This window comes from Phascolarctos cinereus, unplaced genomic scaffold, assembly GCF_003287225.1.
Source record: "Phascolarctos cinereus isolate Bilbo 61053 unplaced genomic scaffold, phaCin_HiC Scaffold_2;HRSCAF=192, whole genome shotgun sequence".
In the NCBI taxonomy this organism is placed as follows: domain Eukaryota; kingdom Metazoa; phylum Chordata; class Mammalia; order Diprotodontia; family Phascolarctidae; genus Phascolarctos; species Phascolarctos cinereus.
The window spans coordinates 291568063-291582976 of record NW_027555625.1 but is presented as its reverse complement, the minus strand read 5'-3'; the positions used below and the strand labels follow the sequence as shown (position 1 = coordinate 291582976).

The following is a 14914-nucleotide window of genomic DNA, read 5'->3' as shown; positions in this document are numbered from 1 at the left end:
ATTAGACTGTGAGATTCTTGAGAACAGGGAATTTTTTTTGGCCTTTTTTCGTATCCCCACTGCTTTTCACAGTTCTTGGCTCATAGTAAGTTCTTAATAAATGTATTTGACTGACTGACCCAATAGAGAAACAGAGAGGAAAGGGTCAAAGGGAAAAGGGGGAATAAAAGGGAGGGTAGATTGATAGATTAATCCTAAGTAAAACAAACTCTCAAGGATATACAAAAATGTTTATATTTCTCTTTATTTCGGCAAAAAATTGGAAACTGAGGTGGTGCTCATCAATTGAGGAATGGTTGAATAAGTTAAGATATATAAATGTGATGGAATACTGTTGTCATATAAGAAATGATAAAGGGGATGGTTTCAGGGGAACCTGGAAAGAATTGGATGAACTGAGGAAAAATGAAGTGAGCAGAACCAAGATAACAGTTTCTGGATTGACAACAATATTCTAAAGACAAATAGCTTTGATTTTTAAAAAATTCAATTTTATTTTTATTTTTAGGTTTGCATTCTTTCCCTCCCATCTCAACCCTTTCCCCTATTAAGAAAGAAGGAAAAATAAGACCTTGTTAAAAACATGTTTAATTGAGCAAAATAAATTCCCAATTTGGCCATGTCAAAAAAAAAAAGTATCTCATTCACTCTGAGTCCATTAGCTGTCTATTAGGAGGTAGGCAGCATGTTTTATCATGAGTCCTTTGGAATTGCAGGTGGTTATTATGTTGTTATTCTGTAAGTTGTTCTCCTGGTTCAGCTTACCTCATTCAGCATCAATTCATACAAATCTTCTCAGGTATCTCAAACTGCCCCTTTCATCATTTCTAACAGTAAACTAGTATTGCATTACAATCGTGTACCATAACTTGTTCAGCCATTCCAAAGTTGTCCAACACTCCCTCAGTTTCTAGTTCTTTGCCACCACAAAAAGAGCTGCTGTAAGTAATTTTGTACATACTGGCCCTTTTTCTTTGCTCTCTTTATGGGTATAGACCTAGTAGAGGTGCCACTGTGTCAAAGGATATGTAGAGTTTAATAACTTTTGGGGCATAATTTCACATTGCTTTGCAGAGTGGCTAGACCAGTTCACAGTTCCACCAACAGTGCATTAGTGTGCTTGTTTTTCCACAACTCCTCTATCATTTGCCAATTTCCTTTTTTTTGGGGTCAGCCTTGCCAATCTGATGTGTGTGAGGTAGAACTTCACGGTTGTTTTAATTTGTCTTTCTCTAATTAGTAGTACTTTAGAACTTTTTTTTTTCATATAGCTTTTAATAGCTTGGATTTATTTTCCTCTGAGAACTGCTTGTTCATATCCTTTGACCATTTGACATTTGGGGAGTGTGTGCCATCCTTTTAAACAAAGGATTATTACCATCAGAAAGAATGCAGGAGCTGCTCAAAATTTAATTTTGCATCTGTTTTTTTCTGCCAAAGGGAGAATGATCTTTGGAATGGAGAGGACAGAACAAAAATGGCTAATAGGGAGGGTGATAGCCAAGATAATTAAACAGGTGTTAGGAGAGCACCTAGATGTACATGATGAGTTCAAGTCACCTAACCCAGATGAACTACATCTCAGGTACTGGAAGAATTTGCAGAAGTGATTTCTGTGCCACAGTCAGTGATATTTGAAAAATCATGGAGACTGGGAAAGGAGCCACAGGAGAAGGGCAGATATTGTCCTGATTTCTTAAAAATGGAAGAGAAGTCTGTAAACTATATCAGTGAGCTTCACTTTGATTACTGGAAAAAAATCTGAATTATATTATTAAAGAATTGGTTAATGACTATCTAGAAAAGAAAGCATGATTATAAGGAGCCAAATGAAAATGAATAAGCATGAATGGATGAAGAATCCTGATGAGAGGTAGAAGGAGTAACTGGAAAATTATGTTACTTTATTTAATGAAATCAATTTACATTTAAATAGCTCTTAGCAAGTTTAGTTGCTAGTATTGGTACTTAGTATTTATCTTTTAATAATTAAAAAATATAAAGAGCCAACATTGCTTTATCAAGAAGAGGTCATACTGGATTAACTTTATTTCTTTTTTTTAAACTAGGTTACTAAACTAATATGTCAGAGAATACTATAGATATAGTTTGCCTAGGTTTTTAGCAAAGCATTTGAAAAAGCCGCTGATATATTTCATGTGGGCTAGATTGTAATAAACTTAGGTGGATTTGGAAATGGTTGGATGCACCAGACTCAAAGTATAGTTTTTACTAAGTCAGTATCAAATTGGAGTGTCCTAGGGATCTGTGTTTGGCGCTGTACTATTTGACATCTTTAATCAGTGAGTCAAATAAAGACAGATAACATACTTATCAAACTTACAGATGAGGAAAAAGCTGGGAAGGATAGCTAACCCACTGGAATAACAGTGTAAGGGTACAAAAAAAATCTTGACAAGATAAAACACAGGACCAAATGAAATAAGGTGAAATTCATAAAGGTTAAATGTAATGCCTAGTATTTAGGCTGAAAAACTAACACCCAAAGGGGTATGGCTAGATATCAGTTAGCCTGAAAAAGATCTGAGGGGTTTAGTGAACTGTAACCTTAATATGAATCAACAGTGTGATAGAGGAAAGAGAGCTAATACAATCATAACCTGAATTAAGAGAAACACAGATAGCTTTTTGGAATAAGGAGGGAAGTCTTGCCTTGGATAGACCCCATCTGGAGTATTGACTTGGTGTTGGGTGGCATGTTTTAGGAAGGATATTGATAAACTGAAGAATACTTAGAAGAAGGCAACCAGGGTAGTAAAGGATCTCATGTTCATGAAGTGTGGAAATCACTTTGAGGAACTTGAAGAAGAGAAGATTGTTTCTCCCTTGAAGTGTTAGAAGGGCTGCATTTAGAAGGGGGATTAGACTTGTTCTGCCTGATCCAAGAAAGCAAAAGGAGGCTTTGGTCTTAACACAGGATGGTGATTCCTCCCATTTAGAGCTGCTCCTCTTTGAAGAAGGTTGCCGTGGAGGGAGTGGGTCCCTTTTCCTGGGAGGTATTTGAGCAGAGGCTCTGAAACAGGGGTTCTTTTTTGGTATATTAGATTAGATTAGCTGTTGATGAGTCTCTTTCAGCCTTGAGACTCTATGATTGTAGGCTTTATAGCTACAGTGATATCACTGAATAAAATTCACTTGGACTGGGAAATTGCAGATTGACTCAGAAGAATTTTACCTGATGTGTCATTTGATTTGCTGTTTTTCTTCTCTTCACTTCTGGTATGAAGGAGACTGAATGACCCATCAATTGTCACACCATTTTCCAGAGATGACAGGGGTTACACGCCACTGCACGTAGCTGCTGTTTGTGGTAGGTAGCCTTGTGCCTTCTTCTTGGTAAGGTTAAGTGAATTCATTGATGGGGGAGGGGAGAGGTTGTCTATTTTCCAGCCCAGAGCTCTTCATCTGAAAACAACCAAATCGTCTTTTAAAAATGCTGAATGCTTGTCAGCTTGTTCTTCATTTGCTTCAGCCTTGATGGCCCTGTCCAGCCTGAAGAGCAGGTTGAAAGCCTTCCTGTAAAGCCCACGTTCCAGTGTTGTAATTAATGTTGTGCAAGCAGCAGCTCCACACCTCCCCTTCCTTTCTCCCTTATTCTCCATTTTCTCTGCAAGCTGAGTCAGATATATCCAGCTATTCTCATTGGCTGAACAAATAAACAACTACTCTTCTGCCCTTTATTGCTCTTGACTGCTACTTGCCAAAGGCTATATACTTTTTTATATTAACTCAAAGAAACTTATATTGCTTACATTTACATTACTTTATAAAACTTATTAACTCAAGGAAGTTTGAAGGAGGGGTTGAAATTTTGTCATCTCGAATAACTTAGAAGCTGTGACTCCTTTAAATATCAAAGCACTTACTCTATGTAAACTGAACCAAGTGTATGATAAAGAGGAAATAAAGTTGGGGTAGTTCCTGTTTCAGTTTGGAATATCTTTGCCTCCCCTTAACTTTCTTTCTGTCAGGAATGTAGCTTTCATCTGTTTTGAAGCACTTCTTGTATTCTCTCTAGGGCAAGCATCACTCATTGATCTGCTGGTTTCCAAAGGGGCTGTAGTGAATGCAACTGATTACCATGGGTCAACACCTCTTCATTTGGCTTGTCAGAAGGGCTATCAGAGTGTTACAGTAAGCAGTCCATTGTTTCAGTAGTGACTGGGTACGATTTAAACATAGAAAGAAAAAAGATACAGACAAGAAGTCCATATTTGATTTTGATGTTATGCCAGTGGTTTTTCTTTTTCTTTTGTTTTTCTTTTTGGTTAGGCAGTTGGGGTTAAGTGACTTGCCCAGGGTCACACAGCTAGTCAGTGGTTTTTCCATAAGCTTCATTTCATTCATGAATGAGGTTTTACTTCCTGTCCTGCTGCATCACCTTCCTTATACTAATAAGGACAAGTAAAAGGCAGAGCTGTTACAGTGGCATGTACATAGTCCTGGGATTAGTGGAATAAATAGCTTGTGTTGGGTTTGGGATAATATGGAATTTATAAAACCAAGAGAATCCTTGACCTTTAATAATTTAAATAATTTAAGTTTGTATGTGTCATTTTGGTTTATGATGGTACTTAAAAGTTACAGTAGTATGTCATTTGTACTTAAACATTAATTTTCAGGTGCTTATTGTTGACTCTTTCCTTTTTAAGCTTCTGTTGTTACACTATAAGGCAAATACAGATGTTCAGGACAATAATGGCAACACAGCTCTTCATTTAGCCTGTACATATGGTCATGAAGATGTGAGTAATTATTTTCTAATTAAGTATACATTCTGATAGTATTATAATTGACGGCTATTTTGTTTTAAAAAGTGAAAATTTTTAACATTGGTTTTGTTTATCTGTCGTTACTACCTGCCTGTATTATTGCAGTAGCTTCCTAAAATGTCTTTTTTTTTTTGGTGAAGCAGTTGGGGTTAAATGACATGCCCAGAGTCACATAGCTAGTGAGTGTTATGTGCCTGGGTGGGATTTGAACTCAGGTGTTACTGACTCCAGGGCCGGTACTCTATCTGCTTTACCACCTAAGCTGCCCCTTAAAATGTCTTTTCACCTTGGCTCTTCACCTTGCTAGTTCATCTTTTATGCCAAAGACAGAATAGTCATCCTTCTATATAGATTGCCTCATGAATTCAACTTCTTAGTCTGGCATTCAGGGCCTTCTACAATCTGATACCATCTTGCATTTCTAGTCTTGTCTCCTATTCCTCTTCTCTGTGCATTCTACACTTCTGCTATACTAAATAGTTCTCTGTCCCCAAAGCACAGCAAGAGTTGTCCCACTTACATGTTCATGGTATTTTCTATGCTTGGAATGCCCTTCTTTCCCCTTCCTTTTTTAAAGCACAGCTCAAATATTTTCTCCATGAAGCCTTCTCTAGTCTACCCCGTCTTTTCGGAAATAGCTTCCCTCTCAGACTTCTTAAAACATTTTGCTTTGCTAATGTATTTTTTCATGTCATACTGAATATTATAGTCTGTTTATGTCTAATCATCATAGACTATAAGTTCCATGAGAGCAGAACAGTGCCTTATATCTTGTAATCTTTTGTCTTCTAATAGCTTCTTTCCTAGATTATGGTACTCTGTGGTTTGCAGGAGTGATACTATTTTCTAAAAGAAATCCAGCCTGATCTCCTTCTCGTCTTATTCTTCTGCCCCCTTTGACAGTACCAGTCCAAGATACTAACTCAATGACTCCACTGAGTTACTACTACTCAGATGTCCATTTTGTATGTCACAGCCTGATCAGTAAGTGTTTTTCATACTTTTTTCCTCTTACATTTTTTTCTTTTCAATTTTTTATTTTTCTTTTCAGTTCTAAATTCTCTTCCTCCCTCCACCCTTTCCCCACCTCTTGAAAAGTCAAGAAATGTGATACCCTTGTACATGTGAAATCATGCAAAATATTCCTACATTAGTCACAATGTGAAAAAACAAACAAGAAAATAAATATGCTTCAATCTGCGCTCAAGAGTCCATCAGTTCTTTCTCTGAAGCCATATAGTATTTTTCATCATGAGTCATTTTTAATTGACATAGATCACTGTATTGATCATAGTAGCTAAGTCTTTCACAGTTAATTATCATTACAATATTGCTGTTACTATGTGTAGTGTTCTCCTAGTTCTGCTCACTTTGTATCAGTTCATATAAGTCTTCTCAGGTCTTTCCGAAACCACCTCCTTTGTCATTTCTTTCAGTGTGATAGAATTCCATCACAATCCTATACCATAACTCCTTCAACCATTCCTCAGTTGGTGGGTATCCCCTCAGTTTCCCAATATTTGCCACTACAAAAAGAACTACCGTAAATATTTTTGTACAAAAGGGTCCTTTTCTTTTTTCTTTTATCTCTTCAGCATGCAGATTGTTGGATCAAAAGGCATAAATCATTTTATAGCCCTTTGGGCATAGTTCCAAATTGTTTTCCAGAATGGCTGGACCACTTCACAGCAACACTGACAATGTTTTAATGTACTTATTTTTCCATATCCACTCCAGCATTCCTTATTATTAGCCATTCTGATGGGTGTGAAGTAGTACCTCATAGTTGCTTTAATTTGCATTTCTCTAATTATTAGTGATTTAGGGCATATTTGCATGACTGTTGATTGCTTTGATTTCTTCTTCTGAAAACTGCATCCTTTGGACATTTGTCAATTGAAGAATGGTTCTTATTTTTTATAAATTTGGGTCAGCTTTCTATATATTTGAGAAATGTCAATCTATCCCTGGTTTCCTGCTTTCCTTCTAATTTTGTTGCACTGGTTTTGTTTGTGCAAAACTTTTTAAATGTAATATACTTAAAATTATCCAGTGTGCTTTCTGTAATCTTCTCTGTCCCTTGTTTGGTCACGAGCTCTTCCTTTATTCATAATATCTAATAGGTAGTTTTTTCCAGTTCCCCTAATTTAATTATGATACTCTCTTTATGTCTAAATCTTTCACCTATTTTCAGGTTATCTTGGTATATGGTGTGAGATGTTGGTCTAGTTTTCTGCCAGACTGCTTTCCAGTTTTCTTAGCAGTTTTTGTCAGACATTGAATTCTTGCCCTAATAGCTGGGATCTTTGAGTTTATCAAACACTAGGTTACTGTGGTCATTTACTTCTTTATATATTGTATACCTAATCTATTCCATTGATCAGTCACTCTATTTCTTGTCTTATTCTCCTCTTTCCCCCTGCCCCCAGTACCATTGGTTAAACACATCTTAGAAATACAGATTTCACCTGGGAGGCTTTGTCTTGTTTTAGGACTCAGTGGGATTAGTGGTAAAATTTTTTTCCCGGGTTCAGGTTTGGATAACTTGGGCTGCTTTGTCCCCAAAACACAAGGACTCTCCCACCTATGATACCAAAGGCAATTTTGACGCTAGGTGGCTAAAGGACTTAAGATTTTTACCTGTAATCTTAATTTATATGCCCAGTTATTTTTTAGTGCTTAGATATTGACTCTTTCCCTTTTAAGATGGTATTTCCTCTCTGAAAGGCAGGTGTGGTGCATAAAGCATAAACCTTCCATGTTATGTGCATTAAAAAGAAAATCTTACTCTGATAACCCAAAGCGCTTTTAAATTTAACCCTGTATTTATTACTCTGTTATTACACTGTATAGAGTTAAAACTTATTTGTTGGCATTACTAAGTAATGGGAGAATATAGAGAGTAGAAATTAAACTTAACATTTTTGCTTGATGCATAGCAAATGAAGTTATGGTTTCCCAATTTCTTTGCAGTGTGTGAAGGCTTTAGTCTACTATGATGTGCATTCTTGCAGACTAGATATTGGTAATGAAAAAGGAGACACACCTCTTCATATAGCTGCCCGCTGGGGCTATCAGGGCATCATAGAAGTATTGCTGCAAAATGGAGCCAGCACTGAGCACCAGAACCGAATAAAAGAAACACCACTGAAGTGTGCATTAAACTCTAAGGTAGCATTTTTTAATTTCTACATTTGAGTCTCTATAATTTATTTCCACAGATTTATCTTTTGTATTCTTTCACAAATAATGCAGACATATTTGAGGACAGAGTTTGGCTCACAACTGCTTAATTGTATTTGGATGTTAATTATTAATGCATTTCACTTATTTGTATTTTCAATTTCCAAAGTACCTTTCTCAGTGGAGCATCAAGGGTTTTAAATAACCAGGTAAATTCTTTCTGCCCAAGGCATAGATGGAAATAGGGAAAAAGAAAAAAACACGGTTCGGAAAAGTCTTTACAAGGTAGAGTAGGAAGTAAGGGTGTGTGTAGCAAGTGCTTAGAGATTGATTTCCTTTTTACTTAATTGTCATTTCTTTTTAGAGACTTTCCAGTTACCCTGTCATTTGTATAATCTGCTCTGAAATGGTCATACCATTGTTTAGATTTTTAGCATAAGTAGCTTTCACTCAGGTTTCTGTGCATTTCTTGTTTGAATGTAACCTGCTTTCTACTTCTGTCTATTCAGTTAGCTTCATTTAAATGTGATTATTTTATTCCAATGAGCCTTTTCACTAATGTGAAAAGTACTACTGTTAACTTTATTCCTTGAATCACTCTCCGATTCTGAAACTTTTGGAAAACTAAATTCATATCTTCTGGCTCAGGTGCAGAAGTCTTTCTAGCTATTGTTTTTTCCTTTTTTATTCTCTTCATATATTTGGTATTTTGGGGAAGATCAAGATGGAGTGGTCCAGAAAGATTCTGTATGGTTTCTTCCATTTGCATTTCTGGAAATTGAGGTTTTTTTTATAATTTTCTAAGTTATGCTTGTGCATTTTACAGGTTTTTAGTCTTCCCCAAATCCCCCAATAAGGATTTTAGCTTGTAGACAATAGTTTAGGGGTGGGGAACCTGTGGCCTCTAGGCCACATGTGGCCCTCTAGGTCCTCAAATGAAGTCCTTTTGTTGCGGTGTAAGAGGTTGAGAGGTTGTGACCCCTCGAAGACCGGCATACAGGATGGGTTGTCTGGAATGAATTCACAGACTCAAGCATTCTTCAAGGTGGCAAAGATTTATTGTTATGCTTTTCAGCGGGCAAGGATTCTTAAGGATTCCTGCAAGAGACTGAGAATGCAGCTAGGGTTTATATGGAAAAGAGCATGGGAAAGAAATGCCAGGAACACTGATGAGGTAATCCAAAGTCTTTGGGAACTATGAATGGGAAAATACAGGGAGTATACCAGACAGGAAGGGGAATGGATCTTTGAAGTCTGACAAGAGGAAGAGTTCTTGGGCCGGTCAAGGACACCCCTGTCCCTCTGTCTTCATGAGAAAATGCTCTGCAACAGAGGAAAGCTTTCTCACAACTAAAAAATTGGGAGGCTTCCAGATACATGATCTGGGGGCTGGGGCCTGAGCAGCCCAGATAAGGGTCGTGCTGAGGCCTATGCATGAATAACTGCTAGGCACAGTGTCCTTGGGCTGGGGAGTGGTTGTCAGAGACAGTGTTTCTGGGACTTGGAAGAAATTGGGGTCCAAGTACAAGCACAAGCACCCAAGCACCCCATCACTTTGACCAAATCCAGACTTCAGAGAACAAATCCCCTTAATAAAAGGATTTGTTCTTTAAAACTTGGACTCACATTTTATACTACAATCAGATTGGAGTTACATGATCCTATTAATATTTTGGGTGTCTTTTTTCTTGTTTCTTATTTCTCTTCAGTATTTAAATTTTTTTTTTAAAACTAGATTGTATCTGTCATGGAAGCCAATCACCTTGCTTTTGAAAGGGGGAAGAGATCTTCTGAGGTAATTATCTATATTGCCTTTTGCTAGTTTAATCTTAACTTTAACAAAAACATCACTTTTCTAGTGTTTAATGATAGGGGGCACTAAATCCTGTTGTCTTTTCTTTATTATAGTCCCCTGTTCGTTCTCCTTTATGTTCAGTGGACTCCATCAGTCAGGCCTCCTCGATCTCAAGCTTATCTTCAGCTTGTGTAGACCTCAGACAAGAAGAAATAAAAAATAATTATAAAGAGGTGAGATTTTTTTTAAAGAAGGGTTGGCATTTGGCTATTTAGGGCAGGACTCTGCAATTAGATGCTTTCTTGTCTAGCAACAATAATATAGTAAATGGAGTATGGTCCTGACATAGCTGACTATTTAACCTATATCTCAGAATAACATAGAAGTGTACCTGTTTCTTTGGTATCATAAATAATGTAAGCTCTGAGATGAGATCTGCTGTGTGGCATGTAGAGGTAAAAACATTTGCTTATAGTTAACTCTGTTATTTACTATGGGGATAATCTTCATTGAACATTTAAATAAAGATTTCTTTTAGCTTATCCCCTAATTTAACACATAGCCTGTCACATAATAGGTGCTTATTAAGTGCTTGTCAGTTGGTTTCTAATTCTGAGCCATCTCTTACCTTTCTTCAGCCTGGAGTATTAGGTTAAGCTAACATGATTAAGAATATAGATCTACTACCAAAAGAAATCATATTGTGCATTCTAAAGCCCATTACAAATGATTATAAGGGCTACTGCTAACCTCTCTTTACCATCAGTAATAATGAGTTGGTCCTGAACCTTTCAGTAAGCATTTATATTTTACAAAGTGATTAAGTTATCATTGTCTGTTTAAAAACTTTCAACAAATAACAGCGTATATGTAATGAAGCTTGAGGTTAATGAAGGTCACTGTGTTTTCAGAATCATTTAATTTTAACATTACAGAAGCCATTTGAATACCTTATCTGATTGCGTATCCCCTTTTTTTAAAGGTAGAAAAACTTTTGAGAGCTGTTGCTGATGGAGATCTAGAAATGGTAAGTTTTTAGAATTACCTTAAAAAAGATTGAGTGGGAGTCTTTATGGAGTCAGAGGACTTTATTTCAAATCTCACCTCTGACTCTTAGTACTTGTATGATCTTGGGCAAATAATTTAACCTTTCTTTTCTCAAGTTTCCTAATCTCCAAAATGAAGGAGTTGAACTCATTGACCTCTAATGTCTCTTCCAGCTACATCCAGTGGCCTTCTGCAGTATTTGATCTTATTGGCCACCTTCCTTCTAGCTTTTCTTCTTTTTTGGTGTCTGTGACACTATTCCTTTTTGCTTTTCCTACATGTCTGACTGCTCTTAGTTTCCTTTTGTTAATAATCAACTATCTGCTCCCCAAATTCAGTGCTCTTTCCTTTATACCACACTGATTCCTTCTTGTCACTCAACCCCATGCAGCCGCTTTTCTATCTTATTTTTTTTTCTCTTTTTTTGCCCGGAGGTGGGGGTGTGGCACTGGTAAGATCTGAAATTCTATCTTCAAAACATCCTTCCCCTTCTCTTCAGTTATAGTGCCACCTCTATGGTTCAGTCCTTTGCTGCTTCCCTTGGGTTACTATAACAGCCTTCAACCTCTAGTCTTCTCTCCAACTTATCTTTCTCAAAAGTAAGATTCGTGATCATTTTTTTCCTTTTTAAAAAAAAATTGTTTATTTTTAGTTTTGAACATTTACTTCCGCAAGATTTTGAGTTTCACATTTTCCTCTCACCCCTCCCCCACAACCAAGATGGTGTGTATTCTGAATATCCCTTCCCCTAGTCTGCCCTCCCTTCTATCTCTCCCCCCCTTCTCTTATCGCCCTCCCCTTCTACTTTCCTGTAGGGCAGGATAGACTTCTGTATCCCATTTCCTGTATTTCTTATTTCTCAGTTCCATGTGAAAACATTTTTTTAAACATGTGTTTTTAAAACTTTGGGTTCCAAATTTTCTCCCTTCCTCCCTCCCTACCCACCCTCATTGAAAAGGCAAGCAACTCAATATAGGTTATACATGTGCAGTTATGTAAAACACTTCCATAGTAGTCATGTTGTGAAAAACTAACTCTATTTCCCTTAATCCTATCCTGCCCCCCCATTTATTCTGTTCTTTCTTTTGACCCTGTCCCTCCTCAGAAGTGTTTGCTTCTGATTACCCCGTTTCCCAGTCTGCCCTCCTCTCTATCATTCCCTTGCTCTCTTGTCCCCTTCTCCCCATTTTCCTGTAGGGTAAGACAGATTTCCATACCCAATTGAGTGTGTATATTATTCCCTCCTTAAGCCACATCCTGTGAGAATAAGATTCACTCATTCCCTCTCACCTTCCCCTGTTTCCCCTCCACTGTAAGAACCTTTTCATTTCTGGTTTTTGTGAGATAATTTACCCCATTCTACCTCTCCCTTTCTCCTCCTAGTATAATCCTCTCTCACCCCTTAATTTTATTCTCTAGATACAACCCCTTCATCTTCAACTCACCCTGTGTCCTCTATCTATCTATCCATCTGTCTGTCTGTCTATCTATCTATCTATCGATGAGATTCATGATCTCATCAATGAGCATATTCCCTTCATTGGTACAGGTCATAACTCATCCATGCCTTCTTATCCTATGTTATTCTGGAGGCCTTCCTTTAGGGTTTTTTTTTAACATTTTGTCATTCCCTTTAAGTACCTAGGCCATCTATTTATTATCCCTTTTTCTTGACACTGACCCACTAATTTTTGAGTAATATTTCTTTAATGATTTATTTTATCCTGTTAATTGTGCATATTGGGAAATTGCTGTAATCCACTTGAGCCTACCATGTGTCTGTCTCCCTTGACTTAAAAGGTTAACCACAGTTCTAATCTCTTCACATTTTTGTGGTATTCCAAGATTTGCAACCATACAGCATTAGCAGGAAAACATTTGTATTTAAAAAATGAATCTTTTTGCTGAGGGAGGTGGAATGGGAAGGGCAGCTTGGAATCATTAGTGGTTCAATTTCCCACATGCAATTTTCTTTCTGTTCAATTCTGGATCCAACTCACTGTCCTTCTGTAGTTTTAGCAACATTTGATAGGTACTGATATACTTGTTCATTTGACTGACTATTCAGCCGTATGTCATAGTTGAGACAGTAGACATTTTTTATTCATTTAGTTTTTCCCATATGAATTGTTAAGTCTGATCTCTTAAGTAATTATACATCTTACTGAAGACCCTTCTAGGGCTTTAATGGAGGCAATACGTGACAGCTTCATACCTGAACATCTCTTTGGAGGACTTGTCCCAAGAGATGTAATGCCATGGTGGATAGAGTACAGTATTGAGAGTTATGGAAAGATGGTTCATATGCAGTATCCAGCTAGCTGTATGACCTAATTAAATCAGTTAACTTCTGAGCCTTGGTTTCCCCATCTGTAACACAGGGATAATAACAGCACATGTCTCACATTGTTGTTTTGAGGATCAAATAAGATAATGTATGAAAAATACTTTGAAAACTTTTGATCAACATACAGATGTGGGCATCTGTTATTATCATTATTATTATTTATTATCTATAGGGAGTCATAGACTCATAACTCTAGACCTACATGCAATGACCTTGGAGCTTATTGAGTTCAACTTTCTCATTTTACAGATGAGGTAACTGAAGCTCAGAGAAGTTATATGACTTGGCCAGGGTCATACAGGTGGTAAATGGCAGAGCAAGATGATCCTGCAGAACAGTGGTGAATACATTTTTGGCAAGAATGCATTTCCTTGTTTTCTTGTTTCCCTTGTTCCTCCCATATTAACAATTAGAGTCATTGAACAGGATTGTCTTCATAGTTTTATTTATCATAAAATCTTTATTATCGTAACATATTCTTAATGTATAGGAGAGATTAGAGGAAAACCTTTTAGACTTTGTCCTATAAAGGCAAATACTTTTTTAATCAATCAATAAACACTTCAAAATTGTGTGTTCATTTTTTATTTCAGTCAGTTGTTTGACTGTAAAGAAGTGGTCTGTTACAGGGAATTGTATGCAAAACTGTGCCTATTCCCTTTTCATGTTTTCATCAAAGATACCCTCTGTACGTATGTAGATCATTCTTTGTTTTTAATTTTTATTTTTCTATTTATTTTTTGTGTGTAGATCATTCTTACAAAGATTTGTTTAAAGATGAGAAAGTAGACATACGTGTGGATAATTATTTATGTTCTCTCATTGCCTTTATGGTCCCTCAGTGATGAGGCCAAAAAGAGCCAAGGAGAAACCGTCTTAGCTAACAACATTTGATTTTCTTGCAAAGCAAAAAGATGGAAGCTATGGACAAAACCATTTTTGAATGCAGATTCATTTGTAAAACCCCACAGAAGAGGATTATGAAAGATTATGAGTGGTATTAGCCTCCTAAAACTGCAGAAAGTAGGTAGAAGCAAAAAGTCTACAGAAGCTCGATACTCACCTGAACTACATCATCTGAAGATGACTCAGAGATGAAACTAACAACAAATAAGCATAAAATGGAACAAACTTGCAAGTAGTTCTGTAACAGTTTTTCTTTCTTTTTTTTTCTTGGCAGAAAGTGGAATTTTCTTTTTTCTTTTTTCTTTTTCAAATTCAGAATAGAGAAAAGAAAAAGAAACATCGTAAACTTCAATATTGAAACTTAAATACAAAGTAAGAAAAGAAAAAAAGCATGCCATGTGCACAGCAGAACATAGAGAATTCAAAATATATAGCAATAAATTTTAATTTCAAGAAAGGCTATATGATGAATAATACACTTTGTGTTGTGAGTTGTCCATCTTTTCTTTGCTTCCTTGTAAGTTTATTTTGTTCTCCGCTGTGTACTTTTTACTTTGTTCTTTTTTCCCCCTCTTCCTCCCCTCCCCCCCAAGGTTATAATTAAGTATGGATAAATTTGTATAGCAGTATATACATACACATATGTATATGTACACATACATATATACATACATATATAGACATATACTTTACCTAACAAATTCTACACCTGATCCTTGTTTTTGTTTGTGTGTATCTCTTATTTCCTTTCCTTCCTGACTCCTCTAGTTTATTTCTACCTGTTACCTTTCCCTCAGCCTACACCCCCTCCCCCCCAACCAGGATCCCTCTTCTATCCTCCCA

General features: G+C 36.7%; 1 protein-coding gene across 2 annotated transcripts in view; it reads left to right on the top strand.

Annotated features, from left to right (window-relative positions):
* ANKRD27 (ankyrin repeat domain 27) overlaps nt 1–14914 on the top strand; it is an 89469-nt gene that overhangs the window by 57256 nt on the left and 17299 nt on the right. For both annotated transcript variants that reach the window (XM_020985050.2, XM_020985049.2), the window contains exons 15-21: nt 3249–3331; nt 4040–4155; nt 4674–4766; nt 7767–7964; nt 9712–9771; nt 9885–10004; nt 10754–10798. In XM_020985050.2, coding sequence (XP_020840709.1) covers nt 3249–3331; nt 4040–4155; nt 4674–4766; nt 7767–7964; nt 9712–9771; nt 9885–10004; nt 10754–10798 — 715 coding nt within the window. The remainder of the gene's footprint in view (nt 1–3248; nt 3332–4039; nt 4156–4673; nt 4767–7766; nt 7965–9711; nt 9772–9884; nt 10005–10753; nt 10799–14914) is intronic.